General features: G+C 36.3%; 1 protein-coding gene across 2 annotated transcripts in view; it reads right to left on the reverse strand.

Annotated features, from left to right (window-relative positions):
• Positions 1-8,652: 8,652 nt before the first annotated feature.
• LOC114647004 (ankyrin repeat domain-containing protein 1-like) overlaps positions 8,653-21,350 on the reverse strand; it is a 15,765-nt gene continuing 3,067 nt past the window's right edge. Inside the window, exons 3-9 of one of the 2 annotated variants that reach the window (XM_028795458.2) lie at positions 20,350-20,487; positions 17,710-17,817; positions 17,475-17,573; positions 15,884-15,982; positions 14,034-14,132; positions 12,232-12,330; positions 8,654-9,595 (exon numbers count right to left, since the gene is read on the reverse strand). In XM_028795458.2, the coding sequence (XP_028651291.2) occupies positions 9,503-9,595; positions 12,232-12,330; positions 14,034-14,132; positions 15,884-15,982; positions 17,475-17,573; positions 17,710-17,817; positions 20,350-20,487 (735 nt within the window). In that variant the 3' untranslated portion in view covers positions 8,654-9,502. Of the gene's footprint in view, positions 9,596-12,231; positions 12,331-14,033; positions 14,133-15,883; positions 15,983-17,474; positions 17,574-17,709; positions 17,818-20,349; positions 20,488-21,350 lie in introns of both variants that reach the window. The other variant, XM_051923097.1, reaches the window with a different exon arrangement.

Raw genomic sequence — 21,350 nt, forward strand, 5'->3', positions numbered from 1 at the left:
TATATACAAGAAATTAAATGTCAGCAGCAGCTTTTGGTTTTTTTTGGGGGGGGGGGTCATTAAAAACTGTCAGAAGAAAAAAATAATAAACGCAACTTTAACTTGTTTATAAAGTTTAATAAGGGTTAGACCAAAAGCTGTTGTGTTAGGTTATGTACAGAGCTGGCAGGAAACCCGGTCCAGTAGCATTTCCCACCTAGCTGTGTGCATTGATGTAGAAACTGCTCCCAAGGGAATTTTGCCAAATTGTCTTTTTATTCAGATAATTCAAATACATTCTACATCTAGTACTAAAGTGATTGTTAAATAGAATGTTATTGCATTTCAAAACAAAGTGCCTTTATGTTGTACATAATTTCAAAGGAGTTATTAACCATGTGCTGTGCATGGAGTTGAATTTCTTCAGGAATTATGCAAAGAATAATGAGATTTTGACTATTTCTTGTCATGGTTTTAATAGTAGCATATTACCTATTTTGTTTTTAATCTAGGCACAGTCAGTATTCCATATATGCAAAATATAACCAAAGCAATATACTATGCACAGTGTATACTACACTCCCCATTTCAGTCGTTGTTATTCTATGGCTAGTCCCATCCGAGCTCCTGTTAGGTTAATTGTTGAAACTGAATTAATCTTGTGTGAGTAAGTGGGAATCTTTATGTGATGGAGAACTGTTTAGGCTTGATTTGCACCTTGTACTTTATACCAAGCCTCTGTTAAAGGCTATGGTCTCCACAACTCTGAATTGGATCAAGTAAAAACAAAAATTATATTTAAAAGGAATCCATTAATGTTCAGGCCCCTGAAATAGAAATTGGCATATGGGGTGTAGTGGAGGCAAGAATTTCTAGAGAGTACTGTGTTCTGCTGGCCACAGGATAGTGTAGGGCTGTTCAGGAAACAAGTCTTTGATGCCTTGTAAGTAGTAGGTGAAGATTAAAAAGTCACCTTTTGCCAATGTTCTACATACGTAGAGGAAGCAAGAGGTCTCCACAGGTCACCTCAAGTATGGGAGATTATGTGTTAAGACATGCAAACAAACTGCTGACCTTGCCCTGTAAAGGAAATTAGATGGGGCAGTATTTATTGTTTTATTTGTGTGGTTTTTCATTCTGTGTTTATTAAATAAAAGCTGTTTTAGGATTATTCCATGCAGGGGAGACACAGAGGTGTTAAGGAGTTAAGAAAATATGCAGGTTTTAGAATATATACAATTTCAAGAGTCTGGGCTTTTTAAGTAGAAACTACAGCTCTTGAGAAATGGCTGTACAGTGACATGGCAGATGGAATACGACAGACTCAAGATTGTTACTTTAATGTTACTAAAAAGTTACTTGTGCCAGGTTATGAAGTCCAGTATTGTTCATCTTAACACATTTTTAACACACATTAATCTATACACTCGTTTTTAATAGCTACACATTATTTTGAGCAAATATTTTAAGAGCAATTAGTTAATATTGAAAATGTGATAGTGTACTGTTTAAACTGAATGTAGTTCTTTAACACCTTCTGACCTTGTATTTATCCCTGCTTTTTCTACCCAATCCTCTCATCTCCAAAATAAGTGAGTTTTAGTTTAATTGGTCATCTTCTCTATTGGCCTTGTTTTGAGTGTGGACAGTGAAGGACTGGCTCTCTGTCCAGGATTAGTGCCAGAGTTTGCAACCAAAGTTACTAGGATAGGCACCTCCACCTGGCAGCACTGGGCAAAAGTTAGGAACCAATGTACTTACTCTGCTCAGGACCATGGAAAATGAGTGCCTGTCCTAGCAGCCAGTTTATTACTGACCTTTGAATTATGAGAGTACAGTTTGTTATCTTTAAATAACTTGGTTTATTTTTGTGATATTGCACATTATTTTAATATTTTGCATTGAGTAATATTTTAAGTGACTTCTGAAACATTCTAAGTTTTGAGTCCCAGCCCTCCTTGAGACCTCCATGCCACTGTTTCAATTTACATTTGAAGAAAATACCTATTTCTTTAACCGTACATTTTTTTGGGTAATTTTAACCATTTTACCTTATCTCAGACATAAAGATGACAAGGAGTATATAAAGTACAAAAGCCTAGTATGTAACATATATTGATGTTTTTTGTTTTTTACATCCATTGCAGTTAGTGCAAATTCGTACATGGTTTTTACATTTTTTTTTTTTCTCCTGAAAATTAAAGGAAATCATAGTGGAATATAATATGAGCTTTCTATAAGCATTTTGCAAGTCTAATCCAATTTAAGTTTGCATGGAACTGAAGTCGATCCAGGCAGCATGGAGCAAAAGGCAATTCCCAGCCCTTGAAAGGACATCAACATATTCTTTAACATGGGACTAATATGCAGTCTCCTGAGCACAAACAGAAGAGGAGCAAGTAGCACAGTGGCAGTGACTTGGTATACAGCACATAGTAAAAGAGGATAGGTTAGGAAATATAGTGAATCAGTGGTTCTATTGGTATGTTTATGTAGATTTTCTTGAGGCATTCCAATCCAACTAACAAAAAAATGGCTTGATACAAATACATGTTAGTGAGTGTGTGAATGTGCCCTGTAGTGGACTGATGCGCCCTTTGCTCTCATCTTGATCAGAAAAAACAGCTTCAGAAGATAGATGGCCAGATGAATACAGCGTAACCTCCAAATGTTCACATAATTTACTGCTGACATTTCTGAAGGACCGTTCTGTAGTGTTCATTGAAAAGAACAGTTGTTTATTGGTAGATGTAAACAAATCATTCTTAGTGTTGTGTAAAAAACACATGCGTACGAGCTATATACATTTGCTTGTTCACTAATGTGTACTGATTTTCACACAGTTTTGAATGTGTGTTGCCATTGTTCCAGCTTTAATTATTTGTTATGTGGTGTATTGGGGAGAGAGGTCAGAATGGGAGGAGTGGGCAGCCCAAAAAGCAAAGACTGTAATTCTCATCAGGTAGAAGGAGAACACCGCTATCAGTGTGCACAACGTTTTGTACCAGCTAAAGCGGAATCTCATCTAACATCGCAGGTACAGCATTTTCTTCTTAAGTCATTTAGATGACAAATTTGGACGATGCCTTTTGTCTAAGATTAACCTGTTTGTCTCATTGCGTGCTGTGTTTACCCATGCTGAATTATTTATAAGACGCTTGCCCAGTTTATTTTCATCCAGACCCTTTTCAGAAGGTGGACATAAAGTGTTGCCACACCCTTAAGGAGCAATGGTCCTTTCTTTCACCCCTCTTCCCCACACAAAAACTTTTAAAACACTCTTTTTAGTCAGTTTCATGGTTGCAAAATCACATGAAAAACTATACTTTTGCGGTCAAATTGGCAAAACTGCATGCGAAAGGATCTCGGCTGTTTCATTCATCACTATTATTTTGTGATGTTGTATTATACCAAGCAAATCTCTGCTTCTACTGTGAAGAGGAGACTTTGTGCTGCAGGTTTGATAGTGTGAGTGACAGTAAGAAAGCCATTCCATAAAGGATAAAATAAGGCCTTGAAATATCAGCTGTGGACTACTGCAGACTGGAGGAAAGTCTCCTCTTCACAGTAGAAACTGAGACTTGCTTTTTCAACCACTGTTAAGCTGTGCTTGAAGCTGTTGTGCTGTGAGGCGTATATGACGCAAGCTGGTGACCCTCAGAAACTTGTCTTCTGATTGGGTTTGCCAGATGTCTTCTATCAGAGTTTCTTCAAGTTTCCAATTGCCTTTGTATTGTGTAGGACACCACTGTACTCACGGACACTTGGATTGTTTTTTTTTTTTGCAATTTCTCTAAATGAAAGGCCTACACTTCTAAGGGTAATAATGCTGTCTCATTTCATTTGTTAATTGCCATTTTCTTGCCATAATAATAGGAATATTGTCCAAGTAGCACTTCCAAGGGTGTAGTAACACTGTCTGTTTTAAGACAACATGTTTTAAAGTAATCAACAGAAGTTGAGATACCTGTACAAATTGTTTGCCTCAAACTTGCAAGGCTAAATTTACTTTAATTACTACAGAACATCTGTAGGTTGTAACCTATTAGTTATTCCATGAAGAAGGCCCATTTGTATTATTCTGAAATGTCCTTTTTTTCAGTTTTTCCAAACCCCAAACTTTAAGTTTAAAACCTCTGGCAGTTTACTGCTGACCTTTTAGGTCATTCATTGCATTTCAGCTAATTAAATTTGAAAAAAAAAAAACTGGAAAAGCCAAGGCGTTGTAAAACTTTTGACCAGTAGTGTTTTTAAACTTTGCAGCCCCATAAACTATAATCATGTAAATTACAGTATATTTCACCTTTGAACTAAGCTGACTAGCCTAATATCAAAATATTAGAGAAATCGAAGTATGATTTTCTCTAAAATTTACCCACGATTCCTCTTTACCGTATCTTTGCTAATATAAGCAAATAAGGTGAAATTATCCAATGAATGCACAGCGTCAGTTTTTCCAGCTAAGAAGAACTTTTTCAGTGTGGCTGGAGAGGAAGCAAATGTGAAGAGTAAAATCACCAAGTTATTACTGATGCTTAATCAACAGAGAGTTTTTAGAGCAAATCCATTTGAGAGATGCTTCTGCTTTGAATTACATCAGTCTTTAGAAGTGAAATGAAAGTCTATAGTTGCAGCCCTGTTTAATTTTTCTTTGCCAGGTTTGTATTTCCTATTCTAAGCCAATCTGAGGATTATTATTTTTATTATTATTGCTGGATTATTATCTATATGCTGGAGCCTCTAATTTCTGCCCTCCTCCCTCCAATGTTTGTGGTAGGTTGGTACACACAAATATCACATTGTATATATTCTGATTATGCCATTTTCTAAAATTTTGTTAATTTCTGGAATCTATTTACCTTTTAGCTTGTAGGCAGGACTAAGTTTGAAACAAACAAAAGGCTTTTTGTCAAGCGTGCGGGATGAGCAGAACATTAAGGTTCACATTAAAAGTTTGAATTGTTGTCAATGCCTATTTTACATTTTATTGTTTTGCATTGTTCCAAAAGCAAAGTACAGTACATATTTTTTGTCCATAGTTCAGTATTATGAAGCCCTTATAGCAACATATAATACATGTGAATTACAACAACAACATTTACTTATATAGCACATTTTCATACAAAAAGTAGCTCAAAGTGCTTTACATAATGAAGAAAAGAAAAATAAAAGACAAAATAAATTAAAATAAGACAACATTAGTTAACATAGAAAAGGAGAAAGTTCCGATGGCCAGGGTGGACAGAAAAAACAAAAAAAAACTCCAGAAAGCTGGAGAAAAAAATAAAATCTGTAGGGGTTCCAGGCCACGAGACCACCCAGTCCTCTCTGGACATTCTACCTAACATAAATGAAATAGTCCTCTTTGTAGTTAGGGTTCTCACGGAGTCACTTGATGCTGATGGTCATACAGACTTCTGGCTTTTAATCCATCCATCATTTTTGGAACATCATGATACTTAGAGTAGATGGTGGTGCCACCACCAAAAGGACACCGGAAAAGGAAACAGAAGAGAGAGTAGGGGTTAGTACAGATTTTAGAGCCACCATGAATAGTTATTATAATGAATTGGATATACAGAGTATCAGGATTAAATTACAGTGAAGTTATGAGAAGGCCATGTTAAAGTAATGTTAAAGTAATTACTCGGTATGTGTCCTCTCATGCCTGACTATGTGGTTAGGCAGCCATTTGGTTCCATGGGTGACAGAATGATGAATGAATGGCTAAATGTGACAGAGCAGATCCTCAAGACATGCAAAAACATTTGAATTTTTTTTAATTGTTTTGCTTAGAACTTGTAACCAGTCTGTCTTCTGGTATTAGCATTCAATGGGCTATGACTGATGGCACCAAATGCTGTTTACACATCCAACTAGATGAGCAGCTTTTAGCTGATCCAACCCTTTCATTCTCAGCAGTCTTACACTCTTACACATCTTTAACACCTCGGTTAGCAGAACACAATGCCAAGAGAGCCTGTTGCTAGACTTGTTTACAAATGCTGTGTGGATGAGGGGGTACCATACAGATTAATTCTCAAGTCTAATTCAAACAAAATTTATTGCATCTCCCAGCAGGGGCTGACTGCCAGTGGTATTTAATTTGACAGGGAAGTAGTTATTCAAATAGAAAAGCACAGTAGTTCAGTCTGCTACCCTTTCTGGTGTTGGTCTCTGCTTTTTGCCCAGTGTTGGTGAAATGGGATTCAGGCCAAACCAGCTCAAAAACAGATAAGTAGGTTTGCAAATTGTTAAGCAGACCGAGAGACCAGTGCCACTCCTAAATCCCCTGAGAGTGCTTATCTGTGTAGTTATAGAGCAGAAGGAATGGTATTCAGTGCTTTGGAAACATGTTTTAGATAAAAGGACTGACATGACCTTATGGCTAAGGAGTTTCGTATTAGAAACCACTTGTTCAAATCCAAATATATGGACTGTATGCTGCCCTTTGTACTTACACAAATGAGTGTAAAGTGCAAATGACCTGCTGCATGCCACATGCTATACCTTGTTGAGGTGAAATGCTGTGTTGTTCCACAACTTATGTGGAATACCATTTGCCATATCATCAGTAAATGGATATTAGTTTTTCTTAATTCAGGTAATTTCTTCATTTCTTTGCTGATATGCAGTATTTAATTGTTATATTTATACTTTTAAGTAGAAAGGTTTTTTCTTTTTTTTTTTTATGTGTGACACATTTCTACCTGGCATAACCTGCAAACCAGACAGACTTGAGTCTTGCATACATTGCTGAGGGGTATAGGCTGTGCCTCCCTGTGACACCGATCAGGAAAAAATCTAAATATCCCTTAAGGATTAGTAAAGTCTTTTATCGAGCGTATTTATCTCGTTTAAAATTGTCCAAAATGTTTCCAGGGCAATATTCAACCCGTGAACGCTGCAATCGAGCTCCAGCTTCACTGGGCCATATGTTTTGGGCCTGCTCCAAATTAACATTATTCTGGACCAAAATCTTTAATAATAATAATAATAATAATACATTTTATTTATTTGTAGGCGCCTTTCTAAATAGTTAAGGACACCGAGCAATAGATAACACACAGATTATAAACAAAACTAAAATACAAAAATTAAAATCAGACACAGCAATTGTAATCAAAGAGAAAAAGCAGTCTTAAACAAATGAGTTTTAAGTTTAGATTTGAAAAATGAAAATGATTTAATATTTCTAAGCTCAGATGGTAGTGAGTTCCAGAGCATTCAGTTGCTGTGCTCCCCATGGTGGTAAGACGGATGAAAGGGACAGTCAAGTGGATGGAGGAAGAGGATCTAAGGGTACAGGAGGGAATAGCGACATGGAGGAGGTCAGACAGATATGGAGGGGCGAGGTTGTGGAGAGCCTTAAAAGTAGAGAAGAAGAATTTTGAATTGAATGCGGAACTTGACTGGAAGCCAGTGAAGCTGCTGCAAAGCGGGAGTGATATGGTGAACAGAGGGGGTTCTAGTAATGACGCGGGCAGCCTTTAATGCCTTTCAGACAGCCTTGGTGTCACAATCCCTCCTAACCCAGTACACCCATCTCTGTCTGGTGTACTCCCAGATGGGCTTAAAGTGGAAAAGGACAAACAAATTGTAATTTCCTGTACTTCACTATAAGCAAGTAGACTTATCTTGCTTAACTTGAAGAATCCCACCCCACCACTTTTAAGTCAATGAGTAACCGATGTTCTACACTACTTGAAACTGGAAAAAAACAAATTCTCACTTAGAGGATCTGCTCAGAACCTTTTTAAAATATGTCCGGATCTAATCAGTAACATTTTAGAATAAGCTTTCATTTTGGGAGAAAGGATACCCTTCCTTTCTTGCTCTTTTTATAGAGTAGCTTTGGTGGCTGGCTCTCCTCTCTTTCGCTTGGGTGGGGGTCCAATTTTGCTTTGATTTGTTAAATTTGTCTTGATTGTATGGAATGTTATCTGTTTCTAATAAAAATCAATAAAATAATTAAAAAAAAAAGGGTTAGTAAAGTTTATCCATTCAATTCTAATCTACACTAATCTAATCTTTTGGAGCATTGATTACTTATTGATACCAGTGAAGGTTAAAGTGGAATTAAAAAAATGAAAGAAAATGTATTAAGACATTGCCAGCCCTTCATTTGTTGTGATTTCAAAAGGGAAGGTCTAGAGTACGGTAGTGAGACCAGCTATGTTATATGGGTTGGAGACGGTGGCTCTGACCAGAAAGCAGGAGACAGAGCTGGAGGTGGCAGAGTTAAAGATGCTAAGATTTGTACTGGGTGTGACGAGGATGGGTAGGATTAGAAATGAGTACATTAGAGGGTCAGCTCAAGTTGGATGGTTGGGAGACAAAATCAGAGATGCTTTGGTTTGGACATGTGCTCAGAGGAGAGATGGTGGGTATATTGATAGATAGATGGGAGAAGGATGCTAAGGATAGAGCTGCCAGGGAAGAGGAAAAGACGAAGGCCTAAGAGAACGTTTATGGATGTGGTGAGAGAGGACATGCAGGTGATGGGTGTAACAGAGCAAGATGCAGAGGACAGAAAGATATGGAAGAAGATGATCCGCTATAGCAACCCTTAATGGGAGCAGCCGAAAGAAGAAGATTAAAAACAAAGGAAGCATTTCTTTAATTCACTTAATTTCCATTTAATTACATCTTATTTTCCAATCATATATACAGCATATATAATATATGGTATTGTTGACAAACTATTTACTGCATTTTTATGTTTACAATACTTTCATTGCTTACCAGGCAAACTGATATAATTGTAACATTTGTTAATGCAATTTATATATTTTCATATAACATGATCAATTTAAATACTTTCAAAATGTACATATCACTTTTAAATAAAATGTATAAAAAAGTGTCATTAAGTACAGTAAGTGCATTGCAACCTCAGGGCCCTGTACTCTTTATCAAGCATCACTTGACAATGACATCTACTCCTCCAATAATTACATCCAGTGTCAGCCCACCTTTTTATCTAGAACGTGGATCTCTCACATGCACTTGTTACATTTCAATTCACAAGTTGGCAATTAAATCCAAAGTCTAGTGTGCATAGACTGTTGACTTAGTACTATATGATTAACTACTTCATCTTCCACTTTAGTAAGGTCAGCTTGAAAATATCATTATTAGTTAACTGTAGCCTTCATTCTGTATTCACCATCAGCAGATTCCCTCAGCAAAACTCCTGCAGTAGAACCATTTCTTACTGCCTTCATTTACTTAACTTCCCTGCGTCATTCATCTCAAAATCATTTTCTGTATTGCTGTCACATAACTCCGTGTCCGGCAAAACGCCTACCAGTGCACAGTCGGTCCACGACAACTGTATCTGCAATGACATTTTGTGTTAAATATAACCTGACAAATAAATATACAACATATTTAAAAGGTAGGTTTTAAAGTCCATATCAGCAAAAATATAGTTATGCTTCTTCCCAATTCATGCTGTGCTTTGTTCAGTCAGTTGTGCAACAACTGTTGAGGTTTTTGAAAAGGGGAGTCCATTCCAAGCTTAATTTGGAAGCTTTGTTGATTCAAACCCTTCCAGAATGTTTTTAGTTCCGCTCTGCCACACCAGTACACTTTCAATTGGGGATTTGCCATCCTGTAGAGCAAAAATGATAGTAAGGATTCCTTGTTATATTAAGGCCACCAGATGGCATGTTTTAGTACATTCCATATTAAGGTCTTGACTCAGTCTGTATTTTTGAAACTGACAGTAATGAATATAAATGCACAAAGTTGTTCAGAGAAATCACATCTCTCTACTTGTGTTTTTGGAATCTTATTAAATTACATTCTTTTAGTATTTTTTTAAAAATAGCATTATGTATTTTAATGGCATTTTTAATTTTTGTACTTCATATACCCAACCAGAGCCAATTCTATACATAGTTGAGCTAGGGCACCACGTGTGGCCTCCAACCCACACACAGAACAAGGGCGAGGAGAAGTAAGTCCTAAATTATTTATACTGCTTAATGCCCCAAAAGGGCTAAAAATGGCACTATACCCAAAAGTTTTAATAATCAAGGGACTGAAAGGAGATAATAATGAGGGACAAGAATCAAAGTGGCGGCACGGTGGCGCAGTGGGAAGCGCTGCTGCCTCTCAGTTGGGAGACCTGGGGACCTGGGTTCGCTTCCCGGGTCCTCCCTGTGTGGAGTTTGCATGTTCTCCCCGTGTCTGCGTGGGTTTCCTCCGGGCGCTCCGGTTTCCTCCCACAGTCCAAAGACATGCAGGTTAGGTGGATTGGTGATTCTAAATTGGCCCTAGTGTGTGCTTGGTGAGTGGGTGTGTCTGTGTGAGTCCTGCGGTGGGTTGGCACCCTGCCTAGGATTGGTTCCTGCCTTGTGCCCTGTGTTGGCTGGGATTGGCTCCAGCAGACCCCCGTGACCCTGTGTTCGGATTCAGCGGGTTGGAAAATGGATGGATGGATGGATGGAAGAATCAAAGTCAGGCCAGGCAAGATCAAAACCAGAAGATCAGAAAGACACCCAAGTGAACAAAGTATTGGGGCAAATCAAACATCAAATTAAGGTTGAAATTGAAAATCAAAACCCAAAATGAAATCATTACTTGGACTATTCAATAAGCAAAGTGACTATCAGTAAGGATTTCGAGTTTTATCCAACTGAGGGTTAATGCTACTTTTCGCCATATTTATAGCAGGATTTCTGCTAGCGTCATAGATGCAGTGATCGTTATCATGTGACGCAGTTCAAATACAAATAGTATAACAAATAAATCTCAAAAATAAATCATTAAAAGCCTGTAAAGACAGCGTAAATTACTACAAGAAGTAAAATGACTTACATTTTTTTACATAATCATAACATCGAATGTGGCCCATGTTATTTACACCTCAGTAAGATTAATACTAGCTTTCTATTTTATTTTAAGACGATTTTTATTTTTCTATTTCATTTAATATATTTTTAATAAGAGAATTTTCACTTAGAGACCAACACTATATGACCAGGTATGTTTTTCATTGAAAATGACATAGAAGTGTATTTAAAACTTGTATCCTTAGATATGCATCCATAATTGAACACTTTACATCAGGTGGACAGTTGGATCCTGGAGGGCTTTTGGATCCTGCAGGCTTTTGCTAACCTAATTTTCTGGTTTATATGATTTACCTATAAGAATTCTTTTACATCTAAATTTTACTTTTCTGAGAAAAATCCAAAAAAGACTGGGGAGAATTAGGATTATTCAATTCTGCATATTTTTTTTCTTTCTATTTGTTAATATTCTACCTTAATACTAATAACCTGCAACCTAATGAAGTACAGTTTACTGGTGAAACTGGTATCTGATAATCGGATGATTGGCGCTTATGTCTCCCTGAACAAAATGTGGCATGACGGGCTGAGCAAATCTCCATCACATGTCCCACTTCTCACGGTCACAAAATATTTAAAAAAACAAAAAATGTGCTGTCTGTCCTTTGATGAAGCAAATCAATAATAGAAAATGTTTAACTTTAAAATCAATGAATTAAGTCGCACCCAACTGTCACACTATACATACATTTTCTAACCAGTTCAAATAACACATTTAAAATACATAGTGAAACATTGATTACATCTTGCCTGAAGAAGGGGCCTGAGTTGCCTCGAAAGCTTGCATATTATAATCTTTTTAGTTAGCCAATAAAAGGTGTCATTTTGCTTGACGTCTCACTACATTCATAATGGCTAACAAGGTACAACACCCTAGTACTATAGCAAAACATTAAAAGGCATCATTTTCGTTAAAGGTATTTATGTACTTTTTGTGATTTCAAAGTTTTCAATGTGTTAAATTATTAGTTAGACTCACTAGTCAGTGTAATATATATTACAAACAATTTAACATATTTGACATGGGATATGATAGAAATATGCGGCGATACAATTGAAACTAAAAAATGCAATTTTTTTTTTTATGGTTCACCTGACGCCCCCCACCCTATAAGCCTAAGTATTAAACTGCACCCTTGAGCATCACTGCACTTCAGGCAGAATAGTAAGTTGTCATTGACCGTGTTGGTAATGAAAACTACAAGTCCAACTGAGCAAATTAAGGCAAAGACTTTCAGGGCTTATGGCGATGAGTACACCACAAGGACACAAGCCTATAATATTAATTATCTGCTAACGGTAGGATTTCTATTTTTTTAGATCAACTGTGTAATCTTTTTTTTTCTCTTTTCACATTAGTGATGTGCCAGATTAATGAATTGATACTTACACTGTTCTTTATATTCATATTAGCTCCATAAATGAGTAAGAGTCTGATCAGCTTGAATCGGTTCAACCTGATGGCGTCATGTAGTGGAGTATCACCTTCCTGCATTGAAAAAGCAGATCATTATTTAAGGTTAATAAACATTTAACAAATAATTTGTATAATGTTCTTATTGGTAACATGTAGTTTATATGCACATTACATCACCTGAGCCTTTATTTATTAAATCAATGAGTTATTTCCTTTTGAGGGTAAACTGTGTGTGCACTTATTTTTGTATACAGTTTTTTCCTTTGGGCAGCTCAGTGGTGCATCGTCTAGTGTCATAATCTCAATGGATGCAGCTTTCTTGGTTCAAGTTGTACCTTGTGCGTTGTTTGTTTGAAATTTTGCATGTCCTGTCACAACCAAAAAAGTGTGTATTATGGTAATTGGAATTCTAAACTGGCACTGTGTGAGAGTTGGCCCTGTCCAGCGGGGGTTCTTGCTTGGCACCTGATGTTGCCTGGGTAGGCTCCAGCTTTCTGCACGTCAAATTTAATTCAGGAGGTGTGAGGAAGCAATGCTATGGCATGTTGTTTTTATGCTTTAAGGTGATACACAATTAACAGAATGCCTTTATGTGACCTTAAATAGACAATCAGGTCTAGAAAAGCTCAAAGTTCAGTACAACACATAATGACTCTTTTTTTCATTTGTGTACAACAGTTGCTCTGTTTTTTGTATTTCAATGGTCAAATCTATTGCTACACAAAGTGTTCCTCTTTAGGATGGAGATCCATCAACTTGTTGATTCATTCTTATTATATTACTTTTACTTCATTAGAGTCTCATGCAAAGACTCAGCAATAGCAGGTGTAAGGTGGAGAGCTGTCCATTGTATGGCACAGTCATGCACACTTTCACAGTCAACCAATTAATAGTTACCAGTCAGACTAATATGCACGTGACCAGAATTTGAACCCAGATCTGTGGAGTATGTGATTGTTTTTTTAAAGAGCGCTGCCAATTTGTTTTCATGGCAGCCACCATCTTCTTGTTAGTAAAGGCTTTCATGTTTTTGGTGCATTTCTATGTCTGACTTTATCAGATTTATTGTATAAAAGATGACTGCACATAGAAAGAAATGTCTGAACTTTATGATTATAAAAGAGAAGAGCAGGCCAAGAGTAATTTACCCAAAAAAATTCATTTGGGTTTACAATTATTGTTAATCTAGCTTTAGTTTTCAGCAACAAATCTGGTTAGTGTTTTGGTTTTGTTAGAAGGACTAGCGAGCAGACTTTACCTACGACAGTTCCCTAACCTATCCTTTCAAGGAAACTAAAGAATATTTCAGATTTTTCCATCTTTTTCGATTCAGACCTAATGATTACATGTAAAGTACATGCCTAGTACTTACTTGGCTTTTAATACTGTGGTAGATATTCATCGCTTAAATTACATAAAGGTATGGCACAGTGGTTGGCATTGCTGTCTTATAGATTCAGCATTCTGGGTTTGAATCCTATGCCTGCTAGCTGTCTGTGTAGAGATTGCACTTTGTGCCCGTTTTTCTGTGCACTGTGGATTTTCTTTCCACGTCACAAAGAAGTGCATTGTAAGAGAACTGACATTTCTCAATTGATTCTGCGTGTAAGGGGGCTGGCATCCTATCCAGGGTTAGTTCTTACTTTGCCCCTGATGCTTTGACCTCTCACTGGTTTTAGCAATTTTCAAAATATTTAACAGTTTATCTCATCTACTATATGAATATATGTATGGTAGTGGAACATTTCTGTGGTCAGTTAGAATTATGCACATACCAAATCTCTTGCATTAATATCTGCTCCACAGGCAATGAGATGTTCAGCACATTCTTGATGACCAGTTCTGACTGCAACATGTAGAGGAGTACTGTTCAACTGCCAGACAAAAAAAGAACATTAACGTTATTAATATTATTAACAAATTCTTGCTTATGAATGAAATGAGTGACAGATAGATTATAGATTCATTAATTTCACACTTTACATGCTTTAGTTAAGCGGTGCTAATGAAAGTACTCTAATATATATATTTATAGATTTTATACAGATGGCTGCTTTGAGGTTAAAATTGATTCTAACTTGGATAGTTCCGTATCATTACTTAAGCCTCAAAATCAATCAAAATGATTTAGTCACTAAAACATAATTGTAATGTGAAGCTACCAAACCTTTAAACATGTTTAAAAAGTAAAATGACAAAAAATGTTATCAGCATATATTAGCAATTACAACGTCTTCGACTTTAATTGACTACTCCACCCAAAAATTATTTTTTGATAATATTACACTTACCCCATATCATTTGAATTGGTGTCTATTAAAATTTTTTAATCTTTTATTTTTGAGAGAAAAGACAACCAAGTTTCTGATAGAGTGGGACCCAGTAGTGGCCAACACTGGACAGCAGCAAAGATTTCCAGAAATGTCTATGATAAAATCTCAAATTACTCATGCTATACAATCCACAAGTCATTGAGTTATTTGCTCATTAAATGCAAAACACATGTATTTTTTGCTAAAGTATGGTTACCGTATACACTCGTGTAGAAGTCGGGTCTTGAAACCCAAAAAATCAATCATAAAATCAGACCCCGACTTATACGCCCATTCACAAATACGACACTTAATGTTTTTTTTGTACATCTTCTTGCTCCCTCCAATCTTGCATCAGTTTCTCAGACACATGGAATTTTGTTTCACCAGCGCACTTACCAATTTCTTTCACCACATCAACGACTTTTAAATTAAAACCAGTTTCATATTTTCTTCTGATCGAATGCTCCATCATAGATAAGGGATGCTCTTATGATAAAGGTGTATGAGGGTGTCAGATACAAAAAACACAAAACAGTGCAAACGTCACTTCAGAATAGTTCGGGTATTACCGCATGGTCACGTAGGCACAATACATAGATAATAAAAGCAGTGTGCTCCATGGTTACTCTCTCACGTGGGAGTTAGCATATCATAATCTCTTGGACCAATAGTGTAAGTTTTCCGCATTTGACTTATACATTATAAAATACCGGAAATTATTACAGTAAAATCAAGTGCTGACTTATCTGTGGGAGAACTTAAACGCGAATATATATGGTGAATAAAGAAGTCCGAAAAAATGAAAGCAGTGCACAAACAGAAGCCCCCTTCACAGAGGGTCACACTTTTCAATTGAAAACAGGACTCTTGACTAATGAATGAGGGAGAGAGGCACGTCTTAAATTCAAAAGTGCTTCCCTGTGTGAAGGGGCCTCCTGTTTGTGCATTATTTTTAATTTCTACAGTTACTTATTTAACAATTTTTTAGCAAAAAGAAAACTTGCATTTTGCATGTTGTGAACATTCGGCTAGATGACTTGAACTATCAATCATTAGACATGAGTATAGCGTGAGATTTCTTCATGGACATTTTTGATATTGTTTTCTGTTATCCAGTGTTGGTTACTATTGGGTCCCATTCTAACAGAAAGTTTGTTATGTCCTTTTTATATGAAAACATGACATTAAAATTTGTTCTCGGCCACCACTACAACTACATGGGGTCAATAGAATATAACAAATGTCATTGTTGGGTGGTGTACTCAGTTAAATACATATTTTTGATCACATACAGTACATCAGATCAATACCTTATCTCTGGCATTCACTTTGCCACCCTTATTCAGTAGTAGCTCCAGCACTGGAAGGCTTCCACCTCGGCAAGCCCAATGGATGGCATCATTCTGAAGCTGTACAGCAAAACAGATAACACAGCATTAGATTTGTATTCCAAAACAGGCACAGAGTACTTTTTATGTTCTTCTGGTCTAAGCTTTAGCGTTTACCTTTAAAATAAATTTGGATGAAAATTGCTAATCTGTTATACTTTACATCGTGAACTGCAGTGGCCTTAAACCATAATTACTCAGTAGGTTTCAGCAAACTTTTTGCATAGCTTTTGTTGTACAGAATACTTTGCATATAATTCCATTGAAGTAAATAAGCGATCAGGTATGAAATTAGGGTAATAACTGGAGGGGTTAAAGGCTGACTATAGTGCATCTATTAGTCACTTAATGCTATGTAACCCCAACAAAAGATTTTGCTAAGTAGCAGTAAGTAACTAATACCATAGTTGAACATTAGGTAGCCCCTTTTCTAATGCATTGCTATTAGTGTTTTGTAAGGCTTATTAACACCAAACAAAGCATCCATTCTTGTTCTTGTACTCCAAAGTTTTATCTGAATTACAACTACTAAACAGAATAACAACTAAACTTTGATGCCACTCAGGGCTTCCTTATATAATAGATGTTAAACCATTGTCCACTTGCCACATTTGAAATCTAGAAAAACACACTCCCTTCTTTCATCTCCTGTCTCCCCCCATCTCCCTGCCACAATCCTGGCCTCACTTTCTTCCTCTCCAAGGTGAGTTCTTGCCACAACAGACCTTCTGACTTTAAGCTTAACAGTGCCTATGATGTGAGAAACCTTTGCCACCATATAATGTCTGCTTTTGCCAAACTATGGAATTATATCTAGGGCCAGAAGTAGGCTTGGGGTTAATAAGCCACAGGGTACTCTGGTGACCTCTGGGACCCCTATACCACTGAAGCTTCCTTTGCTTTTAAGTGACCAAGTCTCTTAGGTGGCTTCAGGCTTCCTTCCACTCAGAGATCATGTACTGCTACCAAACACGCTGGAAGGTAATGACCAGCTGGCTTCATGCTATAATCTTCCAAGTCTATACTCTCTTTTCCTGACTCAGGACAACATTCTTATTTCTGTCAGGCAAGAGGAACTCTGCTCATCTGACCAATATTCTTGACCTTTCTTTTTTATACAGAGGATATGGTTTCTCTGGCACCTGCTGTGTTGCCTGACCTCTAATATTCTGGGTGAATGTTAGCTTTATTCATTCCACGATGCACTTATCCTTGCCTTCTCACGTGTTTCAGCTCATTTATTAGGCATATCGCTCCTTTCTTCCTGTATTGCTAAGCCATTGATTTCCATCATCAATGTACTTACATATTTCTAGGTCATTCTTACAGTTCTTCTGGGGCATACCTCTGTCCTGTGACTCCCTTTACTTCTATTGGGCAACCAGTTTCAATTGCCAATAAGACTATTAATGTAAAGAATTACATGTTTATCCTTCAAAATCTTAGGCATTTGATTCTACTGAAAGAGACATCTTAAAATATTCAAATTGTTCATGTGAAATATGCAACACACCTCGTCTTTATGGTCAATCAGGGCTCCAGCCTCTAATAATCTCTTGACTATCTCAATGTGTCCTTCTGAACTTGCTCTATGCAATGCTGTCCTCTGAAACTGAAGAAAGAGAGGTATTTTTTATTATTTGATACCAGGAAGGTTCTTATCTTTAATTGTTTTGCAAAAGTTATGCAATAGAAGAGAGAGCAATGTTCAAATTTATTTAAGAATGTTCTATGGTCCTGCAATTTACCTGATCAGATGCATTTGAATCTCCACCTTCGGCAAGGTATTTTTCAATAATTGGCAACTTATTCTCAACAGCAGCTTTTAAAAATGTGGGCACATCAATGGTTTCAGGCTGAAAGAAAAAGAATAGTAAAAATCTCTGTTACATACGGGACATGAAACATTAACATATTGTCTGCTCCTTAATTAGTATGGAAAACTGTGGATTTTAAATCTTTTATTCCCCAAAATATGTCATATTGTATTATCCATCTATCAACCTTTCCATTAAAGAGTTGAGCCTATGCTGACACTTGTATTCATGCAGGAGATAGCAACCCTAGTTAAGGTGACAGTCCATTAAAATGCATCTCACACACTCAGTGGAACATTTTAACGCTTAAAAAGTACATAGTATGTTCAATAAAAGCTCCGCAAAGAAAGTGAGCAGGCCAGAAAATGAACTCATACACCCAGGCAACTGAGAAAGTAGTGCTAAACACTGCACCACCATTGTCACCACATCCAGATATTCAGATATTAATAGAACATTCTAACAAGTTTTATGTAGCAAGATACAATATAGGGTGTTAAAAGAATAAACACCTGAACCATTACATGGAGGTAATTCAGGATTACGATGAGGAAACCACCAGCTTCTTACTTTTTTGAGTATTACCAGTCATAGATCCTCTTTACTCTCCTTATTACCACAGAGAAATATTAGCTGCTATTCTATCTATCTGTCTATCTATTATATAGTGCATTTCCTATCTATCTATCTATCTATCTATCTATCTATCTATCTATCTATCTATCTATCTATCTATCTATCTATCTATCTATCTATCTATCTATTATATAGTGCCTTTCTTATCTATCTATCTATCTATCTATCTATCTATCTATCTATCTATCTATCTATCTATCTATCTATCTATCTATCTATCTATCTATCTATCTATCTATCTATCTATCTATCTATCTGTCTAACATATGAAGCTTTAAGCAATGAAATGGTTTTTGGTTTACATTCTTTACTTTTTAGTAGCTGTCCTTGATAATGATGACTTTTTAGATAGTGGGTGTACCATGGTGCCTGACAGGTACTGCTCAGTTCCTTAAATAATTAATGTAGACCTAAATAATAATATATGCTTCATTTATTGTTATACCATCCAGCCACTGGGGACAACTTGTCTGCTTTCTCACACAGACAACATTGCCTTTCTTATCTGTTTCTCTTTCTCGCACCAGTAAAATGTTTCCTCAAACTCCTTACAGGTGCTAACAGGTAACAGCTCAGTTTTTACTTGAATTCTCTCCCAGAAAATGACTAGAATCACTTTAGCAGCTTCAGCTACCATGAAATAGTACAGTTTGGTGGTCTCTTCTTTCTAATTATCCCGCTCCTAACTTCTCTTAAACAGTCAGGAACTCATGTGCTCCCACAGTACAGACACCAGGTGCACAGAATAGGGTGACCTTCTTGTAGATCCCAGTTAAGGCAATACTGGCGACCAATATTCTCTGGTGTTTGACATGGGTCCTGTGACACACTGACAACTTATGTTTAACATCACCTTTAGGCTAGCAGATTTTAAAATAGCATATCAAACACAACACATCAGGTTCTCTTGATGTATTGTCATTCTATATATCTTAACAGTGGAGAGACAGAGCTACTACTGATTATTTCCTGTACCTGGTTATCTTTAAGAGAATTCATTCGTTAAAATATTTAACTTGAATGAGAAAGAAATAGGGGCGAAAAGTAATGAGAAAACACTTTTAAGGCAACAACCAGAATCTGTACATGCAGAGAGAAACAAAATACTTCAAGAAAGTCGCATTTTAGTGTTTTCCCATTATATTGTGCTTCATATGGTTTGTATAATTTTATATTCAAAAGAACCTGTGGGTAGAATTCGTCAGAGAAACATTCCATTAAAGTCTGCTGCACAAGTAATGTTAGATTGCATCATAAATTGTGTTCTGAGATTTCTCAGGTAAGTTAGACAGGTTTCAAGGTGAGGTAGTTGTACTCACTAATTAAAGTGCTAGGGAGTGGCGACATATTACGTATTGATAGCAAAATCAAGCAAAAACTCCTCTGTATTCTGTATACATGACAACAATGACCTTATAAATATTTTAGTTTTCAGAAACATTTGGCCCAAGAAGGAAAATCACTGAATAGAAGGATGAATTGAAACTTGATGCTTGAAATGTAATTACATCTAAACAAAATACAAATATGTTAATCCATCCTAATCCATCAGTCTTGGGTGTAAGTTAGTAACTAACTAGTGTAACATACTGTAACAGTAAACTTTCATATTTTCAAACATTTTAGGTGTACTGTCTTTTATAAATGTACATTGATACAGATTTCACACAACCCCCCCCCCCCCCCAATTTTTTTAGAAGTTATTCAGTTTACAAGACATTGAAATGACATACTGTACAATATTATGATAATTTATACAATGTCTTCATAATTGCGTTCTAAAAATTATGTCTTTTTGAAATTCCATTTAAATAACGGTGAGTGTAGACTGGAGCTCCTTTCTTATAACTGCAGGCTTTTCACTGCATTTTCATAAACTAATTTGCCCTCTCCTAATTTTAGGCTAGAGATAAGATTTCAGTTACTAATTCTTACTATGATTTCCAGCACTGGTTCTTGTTGCTGAGCTCTTGTCTTCTTCACCCTCTTCTGTTTCTTTAACTTCACAATTCTTTGAAGATCTTCCAGAGTCTCTAGCTTAGGTGCCAGTATAACTTCTTTGTGTTTATTGTCCTGTGAAAATAAAAAGGAGTTATAAAATATTGAATAGCATCCGGAAAACTGTTTCAGGTTAGAAGTCAGTTTCACCTTTTGTATTATTGAGAAATTTAACATACTGTATTTTCTTGAACAAGACCAGCTTATACAGTTCATAATAAATACCACAAGTGCAGCACATTGTCAGTTCTTGACTGTACTGGGACTTCACAAAGTGGCAATTGCTAAATGCCACAAATTTCTTCATGAGTGTCCAGTTTTTGTTAAACAATTGCAGTTAACTATTTGAACCTCTGTGGTCAAAGTTTAACATCTTATTAAAGAAAGAAACGTTCTCCAACAGGACAATTCAGTAATCAGGCAGGAGAAAAACTGTTCAGTGTATCTTTTAATTACTCCTCGCCTTGGAGGGAGCATTCTTCAAAAGCAGTCCGTTATAGCATGGGCAGAGAAACTAAGGATAGAGGTTCATTTTATAAACTGTTGAATTTACATTCAGTGTCAATCAATGCATACATTTTACTCTGGTTGGTTTGTTGGTTTACACCCAAATGATTTATATAAAATAAAAGTCTATTATATTATATTTTGGTTCTTCTTATACCTTTTGAGATGAGACACCACCCTTGAAATTTCTGTCCATTCTCATTTATAGGACATCTGCTGATTTCTTAGTCAACTCTTAGTCATCCTTCAGTACATTTTGTATATTACATCAACCTTTCTTCTGGTACATTTTTTATTTACTGACCATCTCAGTATTTTTCCTAAACCAATTCTTATATTTTAGTGTACATTTTGTTGTTCACTTGACCTTTATTTGGTTTCCCACATTTATTAACCCTTTATGCTATTTCTTTAAGATTAATGCTATGTTA

This window comes from Erpetoichthys calabaricus, chromosome 2 (assembly GCF_900747795.2).
Source record: "Erpetoichthys calabaricus chromosome 2, fErpCal1.3, whole genome shotgun sequence".
Taxonomy (NCBI): domain Eukaryota; kingdom Metazoa; phylum Chordata; class Cladistia; order Polypteriformes; family Polypteridae; genus Erpetoichthys; species Erpetoichthys calabaricus.